This window comes from Bos indicus x Bos taurus, chromosome 11, assembly GCF_003369695.1.
Source record: "Bos indicus x Bos taurus breed Angus x Brahman F1 hybrid chromosome 11, Bos_hybrid_MaternalHap_v2.0, whole genome shotgun sequence".
NCBI lineage: Eukaryota > Metazoa > Chordata > Mammalia > Artiodactyla > Bovidae > Bos > Bos indicus x Bos taurus.
The window spans coordinates 10,229,147-10,247,658 of record NC_040086.1 but is presented as its reverse complement, the minus strand read 5'-3'; the positions used below and the strand labels follow the sequence as shown (position 1 = coordinate 10,247,658).

At 40.6% G+C, this 18,512-nt stretch overlaps 2 protein-coding genes across 4 annotated transcripts in view; one reads left to right on the top strand and one right to left on the bottom strand.

Moving 5' to 3' along the window:
* Positions 1–6,191, bottom strand: part of SLC4A5 (solute carrier family 4 member 5) — a 103,789-nt gene extending 97,598 nt beyond the window's left edge. For both annotated transcript variants that reach the window (XM_027554848.1, XM_027554849.1), the window contains exons 1-2: positions 6,048–6,191; positions 1,709–1,780 (exon numbers count right to left, since the gene is read on the bottom strand). In XM_027554848.1, coding sequence (XP_027410649.1) covers positions 1,709–1,780; positions 6,048–6,066 — 91 coding nt within the window. In that variant the 5' untranslated portion in view covers positions 6,067–6,191. The remainder of the gene's footprint in view (positions 1–1,708; positions 1,781–6,047) is intronic.
* Positions 6,192–10,462: 4,271 nt separating this feature from the next.
* LOC113901028 (bcl-2-like protein 1) lies at positions 10,463–17,948 on the top strand. Of its 2 annotated transcripts, XM_027554853.1 has the most exons (3): positions 10,463–10,761; positions 15,210–15,628; positions 17,021–17,948. In XM_027554853.1, the coding sequence occupies exons 2-3, from the start codon at positions 15,254–15,256 to the stop codon at positions 17,120–17,122; spliced, it is 477 nt and encodes a 158-aa protein (XP_027410654.1). In that variant the 5' UTR covers positions 10,463–10,761; positions 15,210–15,253; the 3' UTR covers positions 17,123–17,948. The 2 variants fall into 2 exon arrangements, with proteins under 2 accessions (XP_027410654.1, XP_027410655.1); XM_027554854.1 differs by lacking the exons at positions 10,463–10,761; positions 17,021–17,948 and adding an exon at positions 15,805–16,420 and having other exon boundaries at positions 14,681–15,628.
* The last annotated feature ends 564 nt before the right edge of the window (positions 17,949–18,512 follow it).

Genomic DNA, 18,512 nt, shown 5'->3' with positions numbered 1-18,512 from the left:
GCCTCACTTCCTAGTGAACCAGTATCAGAATGACTGATGCTTTTCCTTCCTTCTGTCCCCCACCCTAAGCCTGAGCAAAGCTAGAATTTGAGGTAAGCCACGAATACCAATATTTAGAGGTAAGCAGTTCTACTCTCGGAGAAGGCAATGGCGACCCACTCCAGTACTCTTGCCTGGAAAATCCCATGGACGGAGGAGCCTGGTAGGCTGCAGTCCATGGGGTTGCTAAAAGTTGAACATGACTGAGCGACTTCACTTTCACTTTTCACTTTTATGCACTGGAGAAGGAAATGGCAACCCACTCCAGTGTTCTTGCCTGGAGAATCCCAGGGACCAGGGAGCCTGGTGGGCTACCGTCTATGGGGTCGCACAGAGTTGGACACGACTGAAGCGACTTAGCAGCAGCAGCAGCAGTTCTACTCTAGGTGGCGCTGATGATAAAGAACCCACCTGCCAACGCAGGACACAAAGAGACACAGGTTTGATCTCTGGGTTGGAAAGATCCCCTAGAGAAGGAAATGGCAACCCACTCCAGTATTCTTGCCTGGAGTATCCCACGGAGAGAGGAAACTGGTGGGCTATAGTCCAAAGGGTTGCACAGAGTCGGACACAACTGAAGTGACTTAGTAGGCAGGCAGGCAGTTCTGTTCTAAAGGTTTAGCATTCTTGATTCTTTCAATGATGAGACTGTATTCTCCACCCTGAGGCCAGGAATGGAGATAGGAAACAGCAGATGTATCAGAAAGGCCTTTAGCCAGTGTTAGCTGGCCTGGGTGCTCCCTGGCTTGTTCTTCCCTTTCTGTATGACCATGCACATCTGGGACTCAGTATTCTCACCGAAACTGCAGGAATAAAAATTCTTTCTCTACTAAATAGGCATGGTTTTTGAGAAGGCAGAATAGAATGGTGAATGGGAACATGATTATGAAAACTGCAAAGAGCACCCTTTTAAAAAATATCAGGGGAGATAGCTGTCAGGGACATATTTTGTTTTTGCCCTGGATCTAACTTGTCTTATTTTTTCTACTATAACCATCAGAGTGTGGCTGTTCAGCTGGTGAACTGTAGGGAATCACTAACCCACTCCAAAGCTTCTTTATTTGCTCATAGGACCTGTTCTCTCCCTGTGAACATCTTGTAGTTTGGCTCAGGACAGTGCCAGCTCCTCACCACATTCTTCTCCATCAACTGCAGCTCAGGGAGCATCAAGCTGGACAGGAAGATTGCTATCTCCTTCCAAAATGGTTGGGGTAGTGCCTCTTTATAAACTCTGTGGCTGCTTTTCTGTAGAATGTAGGATACTTAGGGTCTCTGGGTAAGAAATTCTGGAGCAACAAAAATATCACCACTCAATACCCTCTTTCACTGGTTTTAACTGAGCTGCTATTTTTAAAATCTATAAAATGTTGATATTTGGCATTTCGTATGATTTGTAGAGCTTGTAAAATCGAGTTTGATTTTATATTGGGGAAGCTATGCCATAATCCTAGCAAAATCCAAGTTACCGGTCTCCAACCTGACCACATGGTCCCTGTAAGATATGGTTAAAGCTAGTCCCACCAGATCTGGGGTAGACACTGTGGGTGGGTCAGGGGAAAGGGATCAGCTCTGTAGTTTCCCCCAACTGAAAGGGCTGTTATAAAGATATCCAAGGAAAGTCTAGACCCTCTGAGAACTTGCATCAATTCCTCACAGTGACCTTACTTACCTTCCTGATCCTGACATCGCCTCCTGTAGTCCAGCTTCCCTACCCCAGCCTCTTCCTCCTCCACCTTCATATCTATAAAGTAAAAGATGAACACAACCTCAAAATGTACACAACATAAAAAGGTATAATTTCAAGGAGAAATGGTCAAATTCATACAATGGAAGACCTTAGAGCAGATGAAAAAAATTAAGAAAAAAAAAACATATAAACAAATTGAGGAACCTCAAATATATGTATGTTGGGGAAAGTGAAAGTGAAAGTCACTCAGTTGTGTCCGACTCTTTGTGACCCCATGGACTATACGGTCCATGGAATTCTCCAGGCCAAAATACTAGAGTGGGTAGCCTTTCCCTTCTCTAGGGGATCTTTCCAACCCAGGAATCGAACCAGGGTCTCCTGCATTGCAGGCAGATTCTTTACTAACTGAGCTACCAGGGAAGCCATATGTTAGGAAATATTCCATTTGTACTTGAAAAAAGAGGTGTGCTTTTTTAAGTACATATGGAATATTTACAAAGAGCACACAAAGAGAGCACATAAACTAGGTCTTGGGAAAGACCTTTACTAAAGACCTCCTTTAGTAAATTTTAAAGAATCTGTATCATACTTATATAGTATTAATAAGATAACAAAAACAACCCCCAAAAAACTATACATATTATCTGTGGATTCTGCATTCATGAGTTCCACAAATCATGAATTTGAATCTGTCATGCACTAGCAACTATTTACATAACATTTACATTGTATTTATAATTTTTTACTTAGTATTTACATTGTTAGATATTATAAGTAATCTAGAGATGATTTAAAGCATATAGGAAAATGGTTTATATACAAATACTGTGTTATTTCATATAAGGTACTTAAGCATCACAGATTTTGGTATGGAGGAGGTGAGCCTAAAACAAGTCCTCCACAGATACCAAAGAATGATTGTATATATAAACAAACATTTATTTATAAACATATATATAATAAATGTATTATACATACATATATGTGGAAACTAAAATAATCTTTAATGATGGATTTTATAGAAAATCACAATGGAAATTATTTCATATTTAGAAGTGAACAATTACAACTTGAAACTTGTGGGGTATAATATACTTAGAGTGAGAAAGAAGGAAGAAAGGAAAGAAAGAGGGAGAGAGCAGAGTAGAAGGAAAATAAATATGATAAGCATTTAACCAAAGAACCTACAAAAAGAATAAGATAGAAAAGAAAGCAGAATGTTAATATAAAAGATGAAAGCAAAAATTATGAAATAGAAAACAAGCATAGAGATGGTTAATAAATCTGAAGGCAATTATTTGAAAAGATTATTAAAATAGGCAAATCATGCAAGACTAATCAAGAAGAATATTCATAAGTAAACATAATTTGGAATGAAAAAAGGATGTAACTACAACTATAGTAGAGAATTTAAAAATTATAAGTGAATGTCTTGAAAAATTTCATGCCAATATATTTAACTTAGATAATAATAGCAACTACTGTTACAATATGCTAGGCACTGTTTTAAATGCTCTGCTCTGCACATATGAATTACTTGAATCTTCGCTATGAAATAAGTAACATTATTATTCCCATTTTACAGATGAGTAAACTGAGGCACAGAGAGCTCTATTGACTGCTTAAATGGGGGAACAGGGATTCAAACCCAGACTGTCTGAAACAGTTTCTGGAACTAGACACAAGCTCTTAGACACAAGGCTAATAAATAGATACTTGATTAGAAAAATAATGGAAATAATCAAATAACTTTAAAGAATTAGAAAACCTGAATTAACCAGTAACCATTAATTGAAAGTGCTTCTCTGGTGGCTCAGTGGTAAAGAATCTGCCTGCCAATGCAGGAGATGAGTTTGATCCTTGGTTGGAAAGATTCCCTGGAGAAGGAAATGGCTACCCACTCCAGTATTCTTGCCTGCGAAATCCCATGGACAGAGGAGTCTGGCAGGGTATAGTCTAAGGGGTCATAAAAGAATCAGACATGATTTAGTAACTAAACAACAACAACACTAATTGAAATGGTTATGCTGCCTTTTGAAAAGCATTATTGAAAGCTTTGTAGGTACAAAAGGATCATCATATTATTTTTTCTATTTAAATAATTTTATCTATTATTTTTTCTATTTTTATTGTTTGAAAATGTTCTATAATTAGAAGAAAAATAAACAGCAGAAGAAGACAGGTTTTTTTGTAATGCTTTACCTGAACCATCAAGTATTACATAGTCTTTAACTTATACAAAATTGTTCTCAAAGTAGGGAAAGGGGAGCTGGAGGCAGTCAATATATCTGAAGACCAGGATAAAGGATGTGGCTGAAAACAGGAAGCTTGGTTGAAAATCTTTATAAGGACTAAGTTAAATCCTCGGATCTCTCCCCTAAGTTCAGTCTTCTAGAATGGTTCCCCTACCCCAGAAGATGGAAAGGTTAGCTCAGAAGGCCCTTGAATAACTGAGAGCAAGAAGGAGTGATTTCACTGGGGGTAAAAAAGGATTTACTTAAAGATCATTAGCCACTCAGCCCTCTGAATATTTGACTCCTAGAACACTAATGAAGATTACACACTCCAGAGAGGAGGTTGGAGGACTTAAAAGATTCTGCCATTCTGAAGATCTCCTACAATATGGTAAGCCCCCAGTTGCCACCCAATTGCCCATCTTTAGTCTATCATTCAAGAACTTCAGGCTGTCAAACATCTGTTTAGCTGCTCTACTCCAAATTATGATGGCCAGCTGAATCACCAGAATGACACAGACCAAAACAAACAGGAAAAGTAAAGGTCCAAGTAAATAGGAACACTGCAAGCAGCCAAAGAACCATTAAAAAACCATACAATTAACATATTCAAGTGGACTAGAGAAAAACATCATATCCATGACAAAATGAAAAGCAGAATGCAACAAACCTGGAACCTTTAAAGAATAAGAAAGCAGCAGTACCGGGAGGAACAGGTATATCTTAGGTCGGGCTCTGGACACAATGCCTCCAAGGGAATCCTTGCCTGCGTGCATGCTCAGTCACTTCAGTAGTGTCCGACTCTCTGAGACCCCATGGACCATGGCCCGCCAGGCTCCTCCATCCATGGGATTCTCCAGACAAGAATACTGGAGTGGGTTGCCATTTCCTTCTCCAGTGATAAGTATGAAGTAAGTGAAATGAGGGAAGTGAAGTCACTCAGTAGTGTCCAACTCTTTGCAACCCCATGGACTGTAGTCCACCAGGCTCCCCTGTCCATGGGATTTTCCAGGCAAGAGTACTGGAGTGGGTTGCCATTGCCTTCTCCAAGGGAATCCTTAGAACAATCAATACTCTGGATGTGTTTGAATATTTTGAGAGGAACCAAGGTTCTATCAAGAATAAAGAGTTGTAGAAAGGAAAAGCAATCATGGTACATTATGCAAGTCAGTATTTATACAATCATAATTGCTGGGAGCCAGCATGGGAGTCCCCACCCACGACAAGGTCATGTGGGAAAGTTCTGGTGGGCAAGGCAAGCCAGAACTCAAGGGGTGCCCCTCTGGGCCTGCCTGAGCATCTACCCCAAAACCAGAGTCGGTCTGTTTTACTATTTCACGACTTTCACCAACTCTTCTGACATTAATGGGGGGCTATCCCTGACCACCTTTCTCTGTAAGAAAATCAACTTAAAACTCTAGTTAATAAGCCTCCTGAGCATAATAGGAGTGTTTCAATTCAAACCCCTCTGATGACTTTCTAGCTTGCCTGACAGGTTTGTTCAGATTCACAGCCTCCCAACCACGACAGGCATGGGAAGCTTAAGATATTTTAACAATGCAGAGCTTCTCAGAGTTAAAATTGTTAAAATAGAACTAGTAGAGGATTTCTTTGTTGAGCTAATGCTTGCTGCCAAGTTTCCATATCCCTTACCTACTGTGTCCCTGGGAGTGTATTGATTAATATAGTTGGTGTATAGAAATGTAAGTAGTAGCTTTAATGTTTGTAACCTTGGACCCTTGAGTTAATTCTTTTCTTGTTATAGCCCACCACTTTTGCCCTATAGGAATGCAACTTTATCTAATGCTTTTGGAGGGTGGCATCTGACTTTAGAATAATCACCTTTAGAGAAAAATAAGTTTTCTGAAGAAAGGGTCATAAAATGTTAACAGGCCTCCTGACCAGAAGATGATGTAAATCACCTAAAACTTTTGCATATGATAAGTTTGCAGAAAGAAAGCCTGGCTTCGATAAGGATCAAGGACTGCTGACCTTGCATGACTCTACCCGCCCCCTCAACATTATCCTCTATGCACAACTTAAGATATAAAAACTACTTTGGAAAATAAAGTGCGGGCCTTGCTCACCGAAGCTTGGTCTCCCCATGTCGTTCTTTCTCTTTCCTTTTCCTATTCAGGCTGATTCCATGGAGCGCAGGGGCTCTCTGCATTCACTTTCCTGCCTGGGCTTCTAAGACCCACTCGAGAAGGTGCCTAAGGTGGGGCACCTTCCACGATTCGAGAGGGCGCCTGCGGCCTATGTGAACAGAGCAAGTCCCGTGCTGGGGCTTTATTGGCTTTCTGCGTAAACCAAGGAATATCAGCCTCTTTTCTCTCCTCTGTTTTCTTAACTGCAAAATTCTTTCCTTATCTCTTTCTCTATTTCTCTCAGTCGCCAACGCCGTCCTCCCTGAGGGAATCCCTGGATCCAACCGGGGCTGGACCCCGGTACATAATAAATAAAAATATGTGTTAATTTTACCAAAAATTATAAGCAGAGTTGGTTTTCCACTAATGTGTACTGGTAGCTCCTATAGGTTTGTGGTTTTTTGAAAGTTGATACCTTCCTCCTCAGGCATAGCTGAGGAGTAAAGAGAAGCTGAGTAACAAATCTTCTTTCCCACAAAGAATGCCTCCAGTCACAAAAGGGAAAGGTCATATGACCTAGGTTGGCCAATTAAATGCTTCCCAGTCCCCAGTCACAGACATTGATTCAGAGATGACCCCATGCTCAAATTTGGGCCAATCAGAATTCTTCCCAGGACACTTCCACTTGAGCCATCCAAAAACACTGCCTTGTTCTGATTCTGGCATTGTGAAGCTGATGAACTTGAGGGCTAATCCCACCTAACCTGTGGAGGAATACATGGAAGGAAAGTAGAGAAACAATTCTGATGACACTATAACTCCCTTGTTTTTGTTGCTGTTGCTGTTGTTGTTCACTCAGTCATGTCCGACTCTTTGAGACCCCATGGACTGCAGCACACCAGGCTTCCCTGTCCTTCAGCATCTCCCAGAGCTTGCTGGGACTCATGTCCATTGAGTCAGTGATTCCATCCAACCATCTCATCCTCTGTCATCCCCTTCTTCTGCCTTTAATTATCAGGGTCTTTTCTGATGAATCGGCTCCTTGCATCAGGTGGCCAAAGTATTAGAGCTTCAGCTTTAGCATCAGTCCTCTAATAAATATTCAGGATTGATTTCCTTTAGGTTTGACTGGGTTGATCTTGCAGTCCAAGGGACTCTCTCAAGAGTCTTCTCCAACACCACAGCTCAAAAGCATCAATTTGTCAGCATTCAGCCTTCTTTATGGTTCAACTCACACATCCATACCTGACTACTGGAAAAACCATAGCTTTGACCAGATCAACCTTTGTTGAAAAGTGATGTTTCTGCTTTTTAATATGCTGTGTAGGTTTATCATAGCTTTTCTTCCAAGGAGCAAGTGTCTTTTAAATTCGTGGCTGCAGGCACCATCTGCAGTGATTTTGGAGCCCAAGAAAATAAAGTCTGTCACTGTTTCCATTGTTTCCCCATCATTTGCCATGAAGTGGTGGGACTGGATACCATGATCTTCATTTTATGAATATTGAGTTTTAAGCCTACTTTTTCACTCTCCTTTTTCACCTTCATCAAAAGGCTCTTTAGTTCTTCTTTGCCTTCTGCTGTGAGGGTGGTGTCATCTGTATATCTGAGGTTATTGATATTTCTCCCAGCAATCTTGACTCCAGTTTCTGTTTCATCCAGCCCGGCAATTTGCATGATGTATTCTGCATATAAGTTAAATAAGTAGGGTGATAATATACAGCCCTGATGTACTCCTTTCCCGGTTTTGCCTATTTTCACTGTCAAGATAGTGGAGTCGAAGGATATGCATTCATCCTCTCCAGCGAGAACACCAAAATTGCAACTAGCTGCTGAAAACCATCAACATAAGAATGCTCAATCCCACCAAAAAAAGATGCCCCATGTCCAAGGGCAAAGGAGACGCCACAACAAGACTGTAGGAGGGGTGCAGTCACATTTAAAATCAAATCTCAGACCTACCAGAGACACTTGGAGGGTACGAGCAAAACCTTGTGTGCACCAGAATTGAGGGGAAGGAGCAGTGACCCTCACAAGAGATTAAGCCAGACCTGCCTGTGAGTGTTTGAGTGTCTCCTCTGTAGGCATGGATCAGCAGTGATCTGCCACACGGATAGGGGCTCTGGCTGCAGCAGACCTGGGAGACAAGGCGTGTGGCATAAGTCCTCTTGGAGGAGATCACCATTAGTGTCACTGCCTGGAGCCAGCATGGGAGTCCCCACCCATGACAAGGTCATGTGGGAGAGTTCTGGTGGGCAAGGCGAGCCAGAACTCAAGGGGTGCCCCTCTGGGCCTGCCTGAGCATCTACTCCAAATCCTGAGCCTGTCTGTTTTACTGCTTCATGACTTTCACCAACTCCTCTGACAGTCATGAGGGGCTATCCCCAACCATTTTTATCTGTAAGAAAAGCAACTCTAGTTAATAAGTCTCCAGGGTATTATAAGGTGTGTTCCAATTGTGTTTCCCTCAGAAAGCCTTCTAACCTGCCTAACAGGTTTCCGGACTCTTGCAGCTATGCATGTGATTGTTTACGGCCTCCCAGCCATATGAGGCACAAGGAGCCTTAGTTATTCTAACAATGCAGAGCCTCTCGGGGAGTTAGAAAACTGTTAAAATAGAACTGATAGAGATTTCTTTGTTGAGTTAATGCCTGCTGCCAAGTTCCCATATTTCTTACCCACTGTGTTCCTGGGAGTGTATTGATTACTATAGTTGATATATAAGAAATATAAGTAGAAGCTTTAATGTTAATAATAACCCTAGACCCCTAAGCTAATAAATTCTTCCCTTGATTACCCCCACGACACTCTTGCCCTATAGGAATGCAACCCTGTCTAGTGCTTTCGGGGAGTGGTACTAAACTCTAAGAAAAGTCACCTTTGGAGAAAATAAGTTTTTCTGGTTGACTAATTCTTATCAGAAGGAAAATGTTAGCAGGTCTCCTGACCAGAAGATGATGTAAATCACCCAAAGCTTTCGTATTTGCGATAATGATTAAGGTCTGCTGACCTTACATGACTTTGCATCCCCCATTATCTTCTATGTACAACTTGAGGTATAAAAGCCCCTGGTAGAAATAAAGCTACGGACCCTGCTCACTAAGCTCGGTCTCCTCGTGTCGTTCTTTCTCGTCTCCTTTTCTTTCCTTTTGTCTCTACTCTTTCTTCAGGCCAAAGTAATTGGAGCGTGGGGGTATATTGATTTCCCACGTAAACCAATTATAATTAGACCTCTGATTCTCTCCACTGATGCTATCCCTTTAAATCGCCGACGCCGTCATCCTGAGGGAATCCCTGGATCCAACCGGGGCTGGACCCCGGTACGTCACCATAGGGCTGCCAAGCAGATGACCCACAAACTGGAGAACAATTATAGCAAAGAATTTCTCACACTGTTGCAAAAGTTCTAGGGCCTACAACAGATTTCCCAACCTGCAGGTCCAGTAAAAGTACTCAACGCTCCCCCCCCGCGCCCCGCCCCCCTCCCAGGGAAACAGACTCTGGGAAGGCACAACGAAACCTTGTTTGCACCAGGACCCAGGAGCAGTAACCCCACAAGAGACTGAGCCAGACTTGCCTGTGAGTGTCCAGGAGTCTCCGGTGGAGGTGTGGGTTGACAGTGGCCTGCCACAGTGTTGGGGCACTGACTACAACAGTCCTGGGGGCTGTATGCAGGCATAAGTCCTTTTGAAGGAGGTTGCCATTACCCCACCATGGTTTGACCTCAGGCCAAACTACAGGGAGAGAATACAGCCCCACCAATCAGCAGAATATTAGACTAAAGATTTACTGAGTATGGCCCTGCCCACCAGAGCAAGACCCAGTTTTACCCACAGCCTCTTCCTCCCACCTACCCACTTCCTCCCCAGTTCCTCCCACCAGGAAGTTTCCACAAGCCTCTTATCCTCATCCATCAGAGGGTAGACAGAACGAAAGCCACAATCACAGAAAACTAACCAAACTGATCACATGGATCACAACCTTGTCTAACTCAATGAAACTATGAGCCATGCTGTGTAGGGCCACAAAAGATGGCCACAAGTCATGGTGGAGAGATCTGACAAAACGTGCTCCACTGGAGAAGAGATTGGCAAACCATTTCCGCATTCTTGCCTTAAGAACCCCAGGAACAGTATGAAAAGGCAGAAAGATATGATACTCGTCAGGGAACATTTAATTTTAAGGAATCCTGTATGTTGTTTTCTGTTTCTCAAGGCTCTTCTGAAACCCTTCTGTTTCTCAAGGGTTATCAGTTCCTGGGAAAAAGGAACAAGCAGAACTGCATGCAGGTCTCAGGACTGAGGTCATGAGGCAGAACGCATCCATGGATTCCTTTCAGTAACCTTTTTACTTTTCTGTAAAACTGCTTAGTCATAGTCCTATTTCCAATACATGGATTGTCTTCTGGGCCTGTGACTATTGTTATTCCCTTAGTTACTGTTGTTAAGCGTCTAGTTTCGGTGTTTTTCGCTCAACTTTATCTTTCTGCCTAAAGCTTCCTTGTACAACAATATATAAGCACACACTGCCATGAACAAAGTACCCTTGTTCCACTAGAGACTTGGGTCCCCTGCGTCCTTCTTTTCTTCACCTTCTTTTCGTCGACTCCCGTCCCCAGGTTCCGGTCTGTCAAGATCATAGCAAGTGGCGTCCAAAACAGAGACCTGGAGTACGCCCTTGGCAAGCGGACGGAGTGACTGCGGACCTACTGAGGTCGGTAAGTGAGGGGTTATGGGACAAACGGCTGGAAAGCCCCACCACTTTTCTATTCATTATATATTTAAAATTCAAGGACTTTTGGGTTTGCGTCAGCAATTAGAGGCTTGTCTCCAAACGGTAATTGAACATAATCCCTGGTTCCCTGATGAAAGCAATTTTGATTTAAATATTTGGAACCAGATTAGAGAGAATGTTAAACGAGCCGCAAGACATGGAAAAAATATTCCAATAGGTTTCTGGCCCTTATGGGCCCTCATTAAAGCCATGATTTTACCTTTCCAAAAAAATGTTAGCCCCCCTGATATTCGACAACAGGCAAAACACTTGTAACATGACTATGAATTAGATGATAAAACTTTACAAAAGGCCCAGTTAGAACAACATAAAATATTTTAGAATTTTCCCACCAGCACTGCTCCAGTTGCCCCAACTGCTCCTCCTCCTCTTACAACAGGCACCAAAGTGAACGTCCTCTCAACTCAAGGACAAAACAACTCTAACAATGACTCTTCTGAGGCTCTTTTTGACACTAAGGCTAACAATACTTTTTAAAATGACAATGATAATCCTTTAACATACACTCACATTTGTAAGAAAAAACTTTCTACTCATTCTCCTTCACGACAAAAGCTTTATGAGTTACTAGACAGACATGGAAAACGAATTCTTTCTAACCTTCACCACGTCACACCTGCCCTTAGCCGAACAAAACCTTGCCAAATATAAACTCCGAAGAATTGAGCCACCCAATTCTGACAAAGATGGTCCATATTTTGAGCCCAACCTATGGATGTGGGTAAACCCCAACATCGTATTTCCCCCTGGAATGTTAGAAGTCAATAAAACCTGAAGACAGTTACAGTAAAATATTTCAAGGACCTAATGAAGCCTATGCTGATTTTTTAGCTAGGTTGAAAGTTGCCATTTCCCATAGTGTTATCGGAGGAAAAGCCAAAAGGCAGCTAGAAAAACTGCTTGCTTATGAGAATGCAAATCAGGAATGTCAAAGAGCTATCGCTCCAATTTGTGACACTGGGACTATTATTGACTATCTGAAGGCTTTCGCAATTTAAGATCAGAAACTAAAAAAATGAAAATACTAGCTGAAACAATGGCTGCTGCCTTTAAAAAGGGAAATGAAAGATGCCTTACATATGGGGATAAGACACATAAAAAAAAAAAAAAAAAGATTGTCCTAAAAAACACACAGAGAAAATTAAAACTGCTAGAAAACCTCCAGGAATTTGCCCTCGTTGCCATAAGGGGATACATTGGGCCAGGGAATGTCAGTCTAAATATGATGTTGAAGGAAAGCTTATTTTGAAAAACTCCAACCTAGAGATTCCCCAGGTCCCCATCAATAAAAACCAGGGACAAACTCCATCTTTTCCCTCAAATCCTCAACATCAGGCAGTGCTGCCATCAATATACCAGCCTTAAATGATTTTCTCTTTTTTCCTTAAGTAATCCCTTCCAAAATGCCTACCGGACTTTTTGGACCCCTACCCCCACAAACCTTCGGTCTTTTACTTGGCCAATCTAGTCTGACTTCTAAAGAAATTACTATTCACCCTAGAGTATTTGATTCCGATTATAAGGGAGAAATTCAAATTATAATGTCATCTCAAATATTATGGCAATTTAAAAAGGGAGATAAAATTGCTCAATTACTTCTTTTGCCTTACATTTCTATTAACTCCTCTGATGGTATGTGGACAGGTGGATTCAGCAGTACAGATCAAAAACAATCCTTATGAACATCAATTATATCTGAATATACCCAACCAAATATAAATATAAAAATTAATGGCAAAAATTTTTCTGGTCTTCTTGATACTGGATCTGATATTACTATTATCTCCAAACATTTATGGCCCAAATCTTGGGCTATACAGAAAATTTCTTGCCAAATTGCAAGAGTTTCTCAAACTAAAATACAAGCGGTTTATCAAAATGTCTAAATATATCCATGTGAGGGACCAAAAGGCCAGCTACAACATTACGACCCTACATGATAGATGCACCTCTTAATTTAATAAAAAGAGATTTGCTTATGCAATGACAAGCTCAAATATATATTCCACATTTTTCTTAGGGGCCACTGCTCACTTAACAAACAATGCAATTATTAAAATAACTTGAAAAAGTGATGAGCCTATTTGGACAAAACAATGGCCCCTTACAAAAGAGAAGCTAAAGGCTGCTAAGAAACTTATCGATACACAATTAAAATTAAAACATATTGAGAAATCTTTTTCCCCTTAAAATTCTCCCATTTTTTGTAAAACAAACAAAATCTAACAAATGGCATTTCTTAACAGACCTTCAAAAAGTTAACGTATCTATAAAATCTGTGGATACATTACAACTAAAAATTCCATCACCTACCACTATTCCTCAAAACTGGCTTATTATTATTATAGATTCACAGGATTGCTTTTTTACTATACCTTTACACCCTCTAGACCAAGAAAGATTTGCCTTCTCTCTTCCTTTTTCTAATCATATCAGGCCTCATAAGCAATATCAATGGACTGTATTGCCTCAAGGAATGATGCATTCTCCCACCATGTGTCAATATTATGTAGCCAAAGCCCTTGAACCTGTGAGAAAACAATTTCCTGACTTTCTTGTTATTCATTATATGGATGATATATTGTTTTCAGCTCCATCTATTTTAGAGACTCAACAGATATTTGACATAACTCAATAATGCTCAAAAGACTCTAGATTAATTATTGCTCCTAAAAAATATTCAAGCCTCTACACCTTACCTTTACTTAAAATCTGTTGTTAATAGACAACATATTACTCCCCAACTACTGGGTTAGACCCTCTTTGGGCATTATAAATTATCAACTGACTAATTTATTTAATACTTTGAAAAAAGAGCTTGATTTAAATAGCCCTCATTAACTTTCACAAGAGACATAAAAAGAACGCTGTTTAATACAAAATAAGTTACAAAAACAATTTCTTACTCATATTAGACTTAAATTGCCTTTAGAGTTGTTTATACTCCCCTCTCTCCATTCTCCTACAAGACTTCTTGCCCAACAAGAACACCCAATAAAATGGATATATACCCATTTTAGAGAGATAAAGTCACTTATGCCCTATCTTGATTTGATTGCTCTAATAATTATTCAATAAGAAAAATAAAACTAAGACTTTAATTGGCTCCGATCCTCATCAAATTTTATTGCCTATTGATGAAGCTCAATTTAAAAATACATTACAAACTTCTACCAATTTCCAAATAGCCTTCTTAGACTATTTTAGAGAATTTCATTTCATTACCCTTCTAATAAACTTTGGAATTTCTTCAAATATATTGAATTTATTATCTCTCAGATTGTTACATCACAACCTATACCTCAAGCTCATGTTTTCTATATAGATGGGACTAAAAACACTAAAGCCTCATTTTGGTCTCTTAAAAGATGTAAAGTCTTTTATACTAAATTTCATTCTGCTCAACAAAACAAACTATATGCTTTTATTCAGGTTATTCACCTACATCCTTACCCTATTAGTATAATTTCTGACTCCTCATATTCAGTTTTTATATTAAAAAATATAGAAACTTCTACCATAAATTCTAATCAATCTATTATTCAACAACTTTTTCTTGAATTACAATCTATTATTAGGAACCACACTTCCCCCATTTCACACACTGAAACTACAAATAAAAAAATAAAAAAAGGAGGAATACACAGGAACAATTCTATCTTCCCTATCAAGAGCAGACTTTACTAGATTCCAATGCAAGATATTCTTTAATCCTATAACTATTGCTAATACAGCTTTATTTATTTAAAAAATTTTTAAAACTTACCATAAGGAGTTATCTTGACATAAGCAGAAAAAAGATTTCTAGGAATTGAAAGACACTTCCCTTCCTCTGCCCATTTGGTATCAAGATGGGCTAACTAAACAATGGAAATCTGGGAAATTAATCTTACAGGGAAAAGGGTATGCTTGTATTTCTCCAGATAAATCCAGCGAAAATCAGCTGGCTCCCTCTTCAGAAGATCCACCCCAGGAGAGCCTCCAGCGTTAAAAATAAAAAAGAAACAACAAAATTCCTGGGAAAAAAAAATTCCAATACAAACCATGGTGACTCTAAAAATCTCCAAGAAACACCACCCTCAATGTCATCGACCTTATCATCTCCTTACCTAGAGATAAACAAAACCCTTACTAATCAAGCTAAAAATCTGGTTTTTCAACAGGGAATCCTCTGAATCCGGAATTAAAGTGCTCTTGCCCTTTTGGCTCTCTGTTGCTGTACTGTTTTCGTAGAGTTCCACAAAAGTGTCAGAATCCGGAAAATAATTTTGTTGCTCTGCTTGCATTGCTTGCTTTTGCTTCCCCTGCTCAAGCTGAATTAATTAATCATACTTATTGGACCTATATACCTAACCCCCTTTTTTACTACAGGTATTTTAGACAATAGACTGGTGGAACCCATCCTTATTATAAAAATGTCTCAGAGCAACCGGGAACTAGTGGTTGACTTTCTCTCTTACAAGCTTTCCCAGAAAGGATACAGCTGGAGTCAGTTTAGTGATATGGAAGAGAACAGAACTGAGACCCCAGAAGGGACAGAATCAGATATGGAAATCCCCAGTGCCATCAATGGCAACCCATCCTGGCATGTGGCAGATAGCCCTGCAGTGAATGGAGCCATTGGCCACAGCAGAAGCTTGGACGCCCGGAAAATGATCCCTATGACAACAGTAAAGCAAGCCCTGAGGGAGGCAAGCAATGAGTTTGAACTGAGGTACCAACAGACATTCAGCGACCTGACGTCCCAGCTCCACATCACCCCAGGGACAGCGTATCAGAGCTTTGAACAGGTAATAAATGAACTCTTCTGGGACAGGGTAAACTGGGGTCGCATTATGGCTTTTTTCTCCTTCGTGGGGCACTATGCATGAAAAGCATAGACAAGGAGATGCAGGTATTGGTGAGTCAGGTCACGACTTGGATGGCCGCTTACCTAAATGACCACCTAAAGCCTTGGATCCAGGAGAATGGTGACTGGGACACTTTTGTGGAACTCTACGAAAACAATACAACAGAGAGCCAAAAGAGTCAAGAGAGCTTCAACTGCTGGTCCCTGATGGACGTGAGTGTGGCTGGTGTGGTTCCACTGGGCTTGCTCTTCAACTCATAATAACTATTCCTTTCGTTAGAGTCATTCAAATTTTATACAAGCTTATGTTCCTCTTCCTTTTGTTATAGCTATAGAGAACTTACAATGTAATAAGACTCTACATTTTGTGACTTGTACAGATTACAAATTTTATATTTGTCTTAATTCCTCTGTTTCTTTGAAATACGAATCCCTAGAAAGAGGGTCCCATGGCAGGACTTGCCTCCCGACTACTCATTCAATTACTCCAGCGATCTAAACGGTTCACTGGATGGTTAATTCTCGGCATTTTGAGATTAATAGCCATTTATACTGCTGCCGCTGTCGCAGGTATCGCTTTAACAAACCTCAATTCAAACACAAAACTTTATTCAAAATTGGACCAAAGATGCTCATACTATGTGGGCCACTCAGGCACAGATAGATGAAGAAATTCAAGATGAAATACAGGAACTAAAGTGAAAGTGAAGTCACTCAGTTATGTCCGACTCTTAGCGACCCCATGGACTGCAGCCTACCAGGCTCCTCCATCCATGGGATTTTCCAGGCAAGAGTACTGGAGTGGGGTGCCATTGCCTTCTCTGTGTAAGTGTGGTGAGTGGCACTTTATATACCTGGTCTAATTTAATCCTCCAAAGAATCCTGTGAGGTAATATAAAGGTCTATTCATTTCAACATCAAACATTACCATGTGGTCACACAGGTATAACACCTTTATGTCATGAAGGGCAGAAACTCATTCCTAGAACATACACTGTGACTAGCAACTGCCTCCCCTGCAAAAGCAGCATCTCCTCAGAGGCTTGGGCTGTCAGGAAGTAGTTCAACTTGGTGTTTTTCACACAAGTGCAAGCCTGTTAGCATTTTTCCATTTCCATATCAGTGTGTGTTTCAACCTCTGTGAAGTCATGCAGAATGTATGGAATGAAGATAAGTACATTTTTGGCTTCTGAGAAATTCAAGTAAGATATTTCCCATCTGAAAGAGTTTAGCACTGTGGGTTTTAGAATGATGTCTACTGTCCATGTCTGAAGGACAAGGACCCAAGGAACTGAATCTCAAACTTATCCTGATTTCTGTTTTCTCCCTTCAGGATTTGTGCAAGGAGGTAGGAAATGAAGACTCAATCCAAGAATCTTTTTTTTTGGCTGTGCGGTGTAGCACATGGGATCTTAATTCTCCAACCAGAGATTGAACCCACACCTCCTGCACTGAAAACTCAGAGTCTTAACCACTGGACAGCCAGGGTGAAGTCCCCCAAGAATCTATTCTTAAGTAGTGACTTGAAGATCCAAATGCTGATATCAGGTATCTATTACCTATTTTTAAAACGTATGTTTCCTGAAAACTACTTCAGTATATACAACCACCTCAGTGGTGTACTCTACCACCTCAGTACAGCTCCTCCTTCACACCTACAGGATCATGGAAGGCAGCAGTCACATGAGAACCACTGTAACCAGGAGTAAGATCACCAGCCCATCCCAAACAAGACACATGGAGTCACAACTCCCAGGACGTCTGCAATGACTGTGGCCTTTAAACCACTTGACTGGCTCCAGGAACTAAAAATAGCCATCAAATGGGTCAGAGATCAATTAATAGATTTACAAAAGCAAATAAGATTAAAATGTGATTGGAATTCTACTCAATTTTGTATCACCATTGTTCAGTTCAACTATAGTGCCTACAACTGGGAACAAATTAAATTTCATTTGCAAGACATACACGATAATGCTTCCCTAAATGCACAATTATTACAAAAAGAAATCTTTGAAACCTTCTCTAAAAGTCTGCCCTCTTCCAATAATTTGAAAACTTTAGCTGAACAGCTAGTTGATCAATTATCTGGGCTACACTCTCGAAGATGGTTCCAAAGTTTTACTCATAGTATTGGGTCTGGTGCTGTAACATTGGTAATTGTCCTGGTAATTATATTTGTTGTATACCAATGCAAAGAAATAGAGGAAAACAACAGAATGGGAAAGACTAGACTTCTTCAAGAAGATTAGAGATACCAAGGGGACATTTCATGCAAAGATGGGCTCAATAAAGGACAGAAATGGTATGGACCTAACAGAAGCAGAAGATATTAAGAAGAGGTGGCAAGAATACACAGAAGAACTGTACAAAAAAGAGCTTCACAACCAAGATAATCACGATGGTGTGATCACTCACCTAGAGCCAGACATCCTGGAAGGCGAAGTCAAGTGGGCCTTAGAAAGCATCACTACGAACAAAGCTAGTGGAGGTGATGGAATTCCAGTTGAGCTATTCCAAATCCTGAAAGACGATACTGTGAAAGTGCTGCACTTAATATGCCAGCAAATTTGGAAAACTCAGCAGTGGCCACAGGACTGGAAAAGGTCAGTTTTCATTCTGATCCCAAAGAAAGGCAATGCCAAAGAATGCTCCAACTACTGCACAATTGCACTCATCTCACACGCTAGTAAAGTAATGCTCAAAATTCTCCAAGCCAGGCTTCAGCAATACGTGAACTGTGAACTTCCTGATGTTCAAGCTGGTTTTAGAAAAGGCAGAGGAACCAGAGATCAAATTGCCAACATGCGCTGGATCATGGAAAA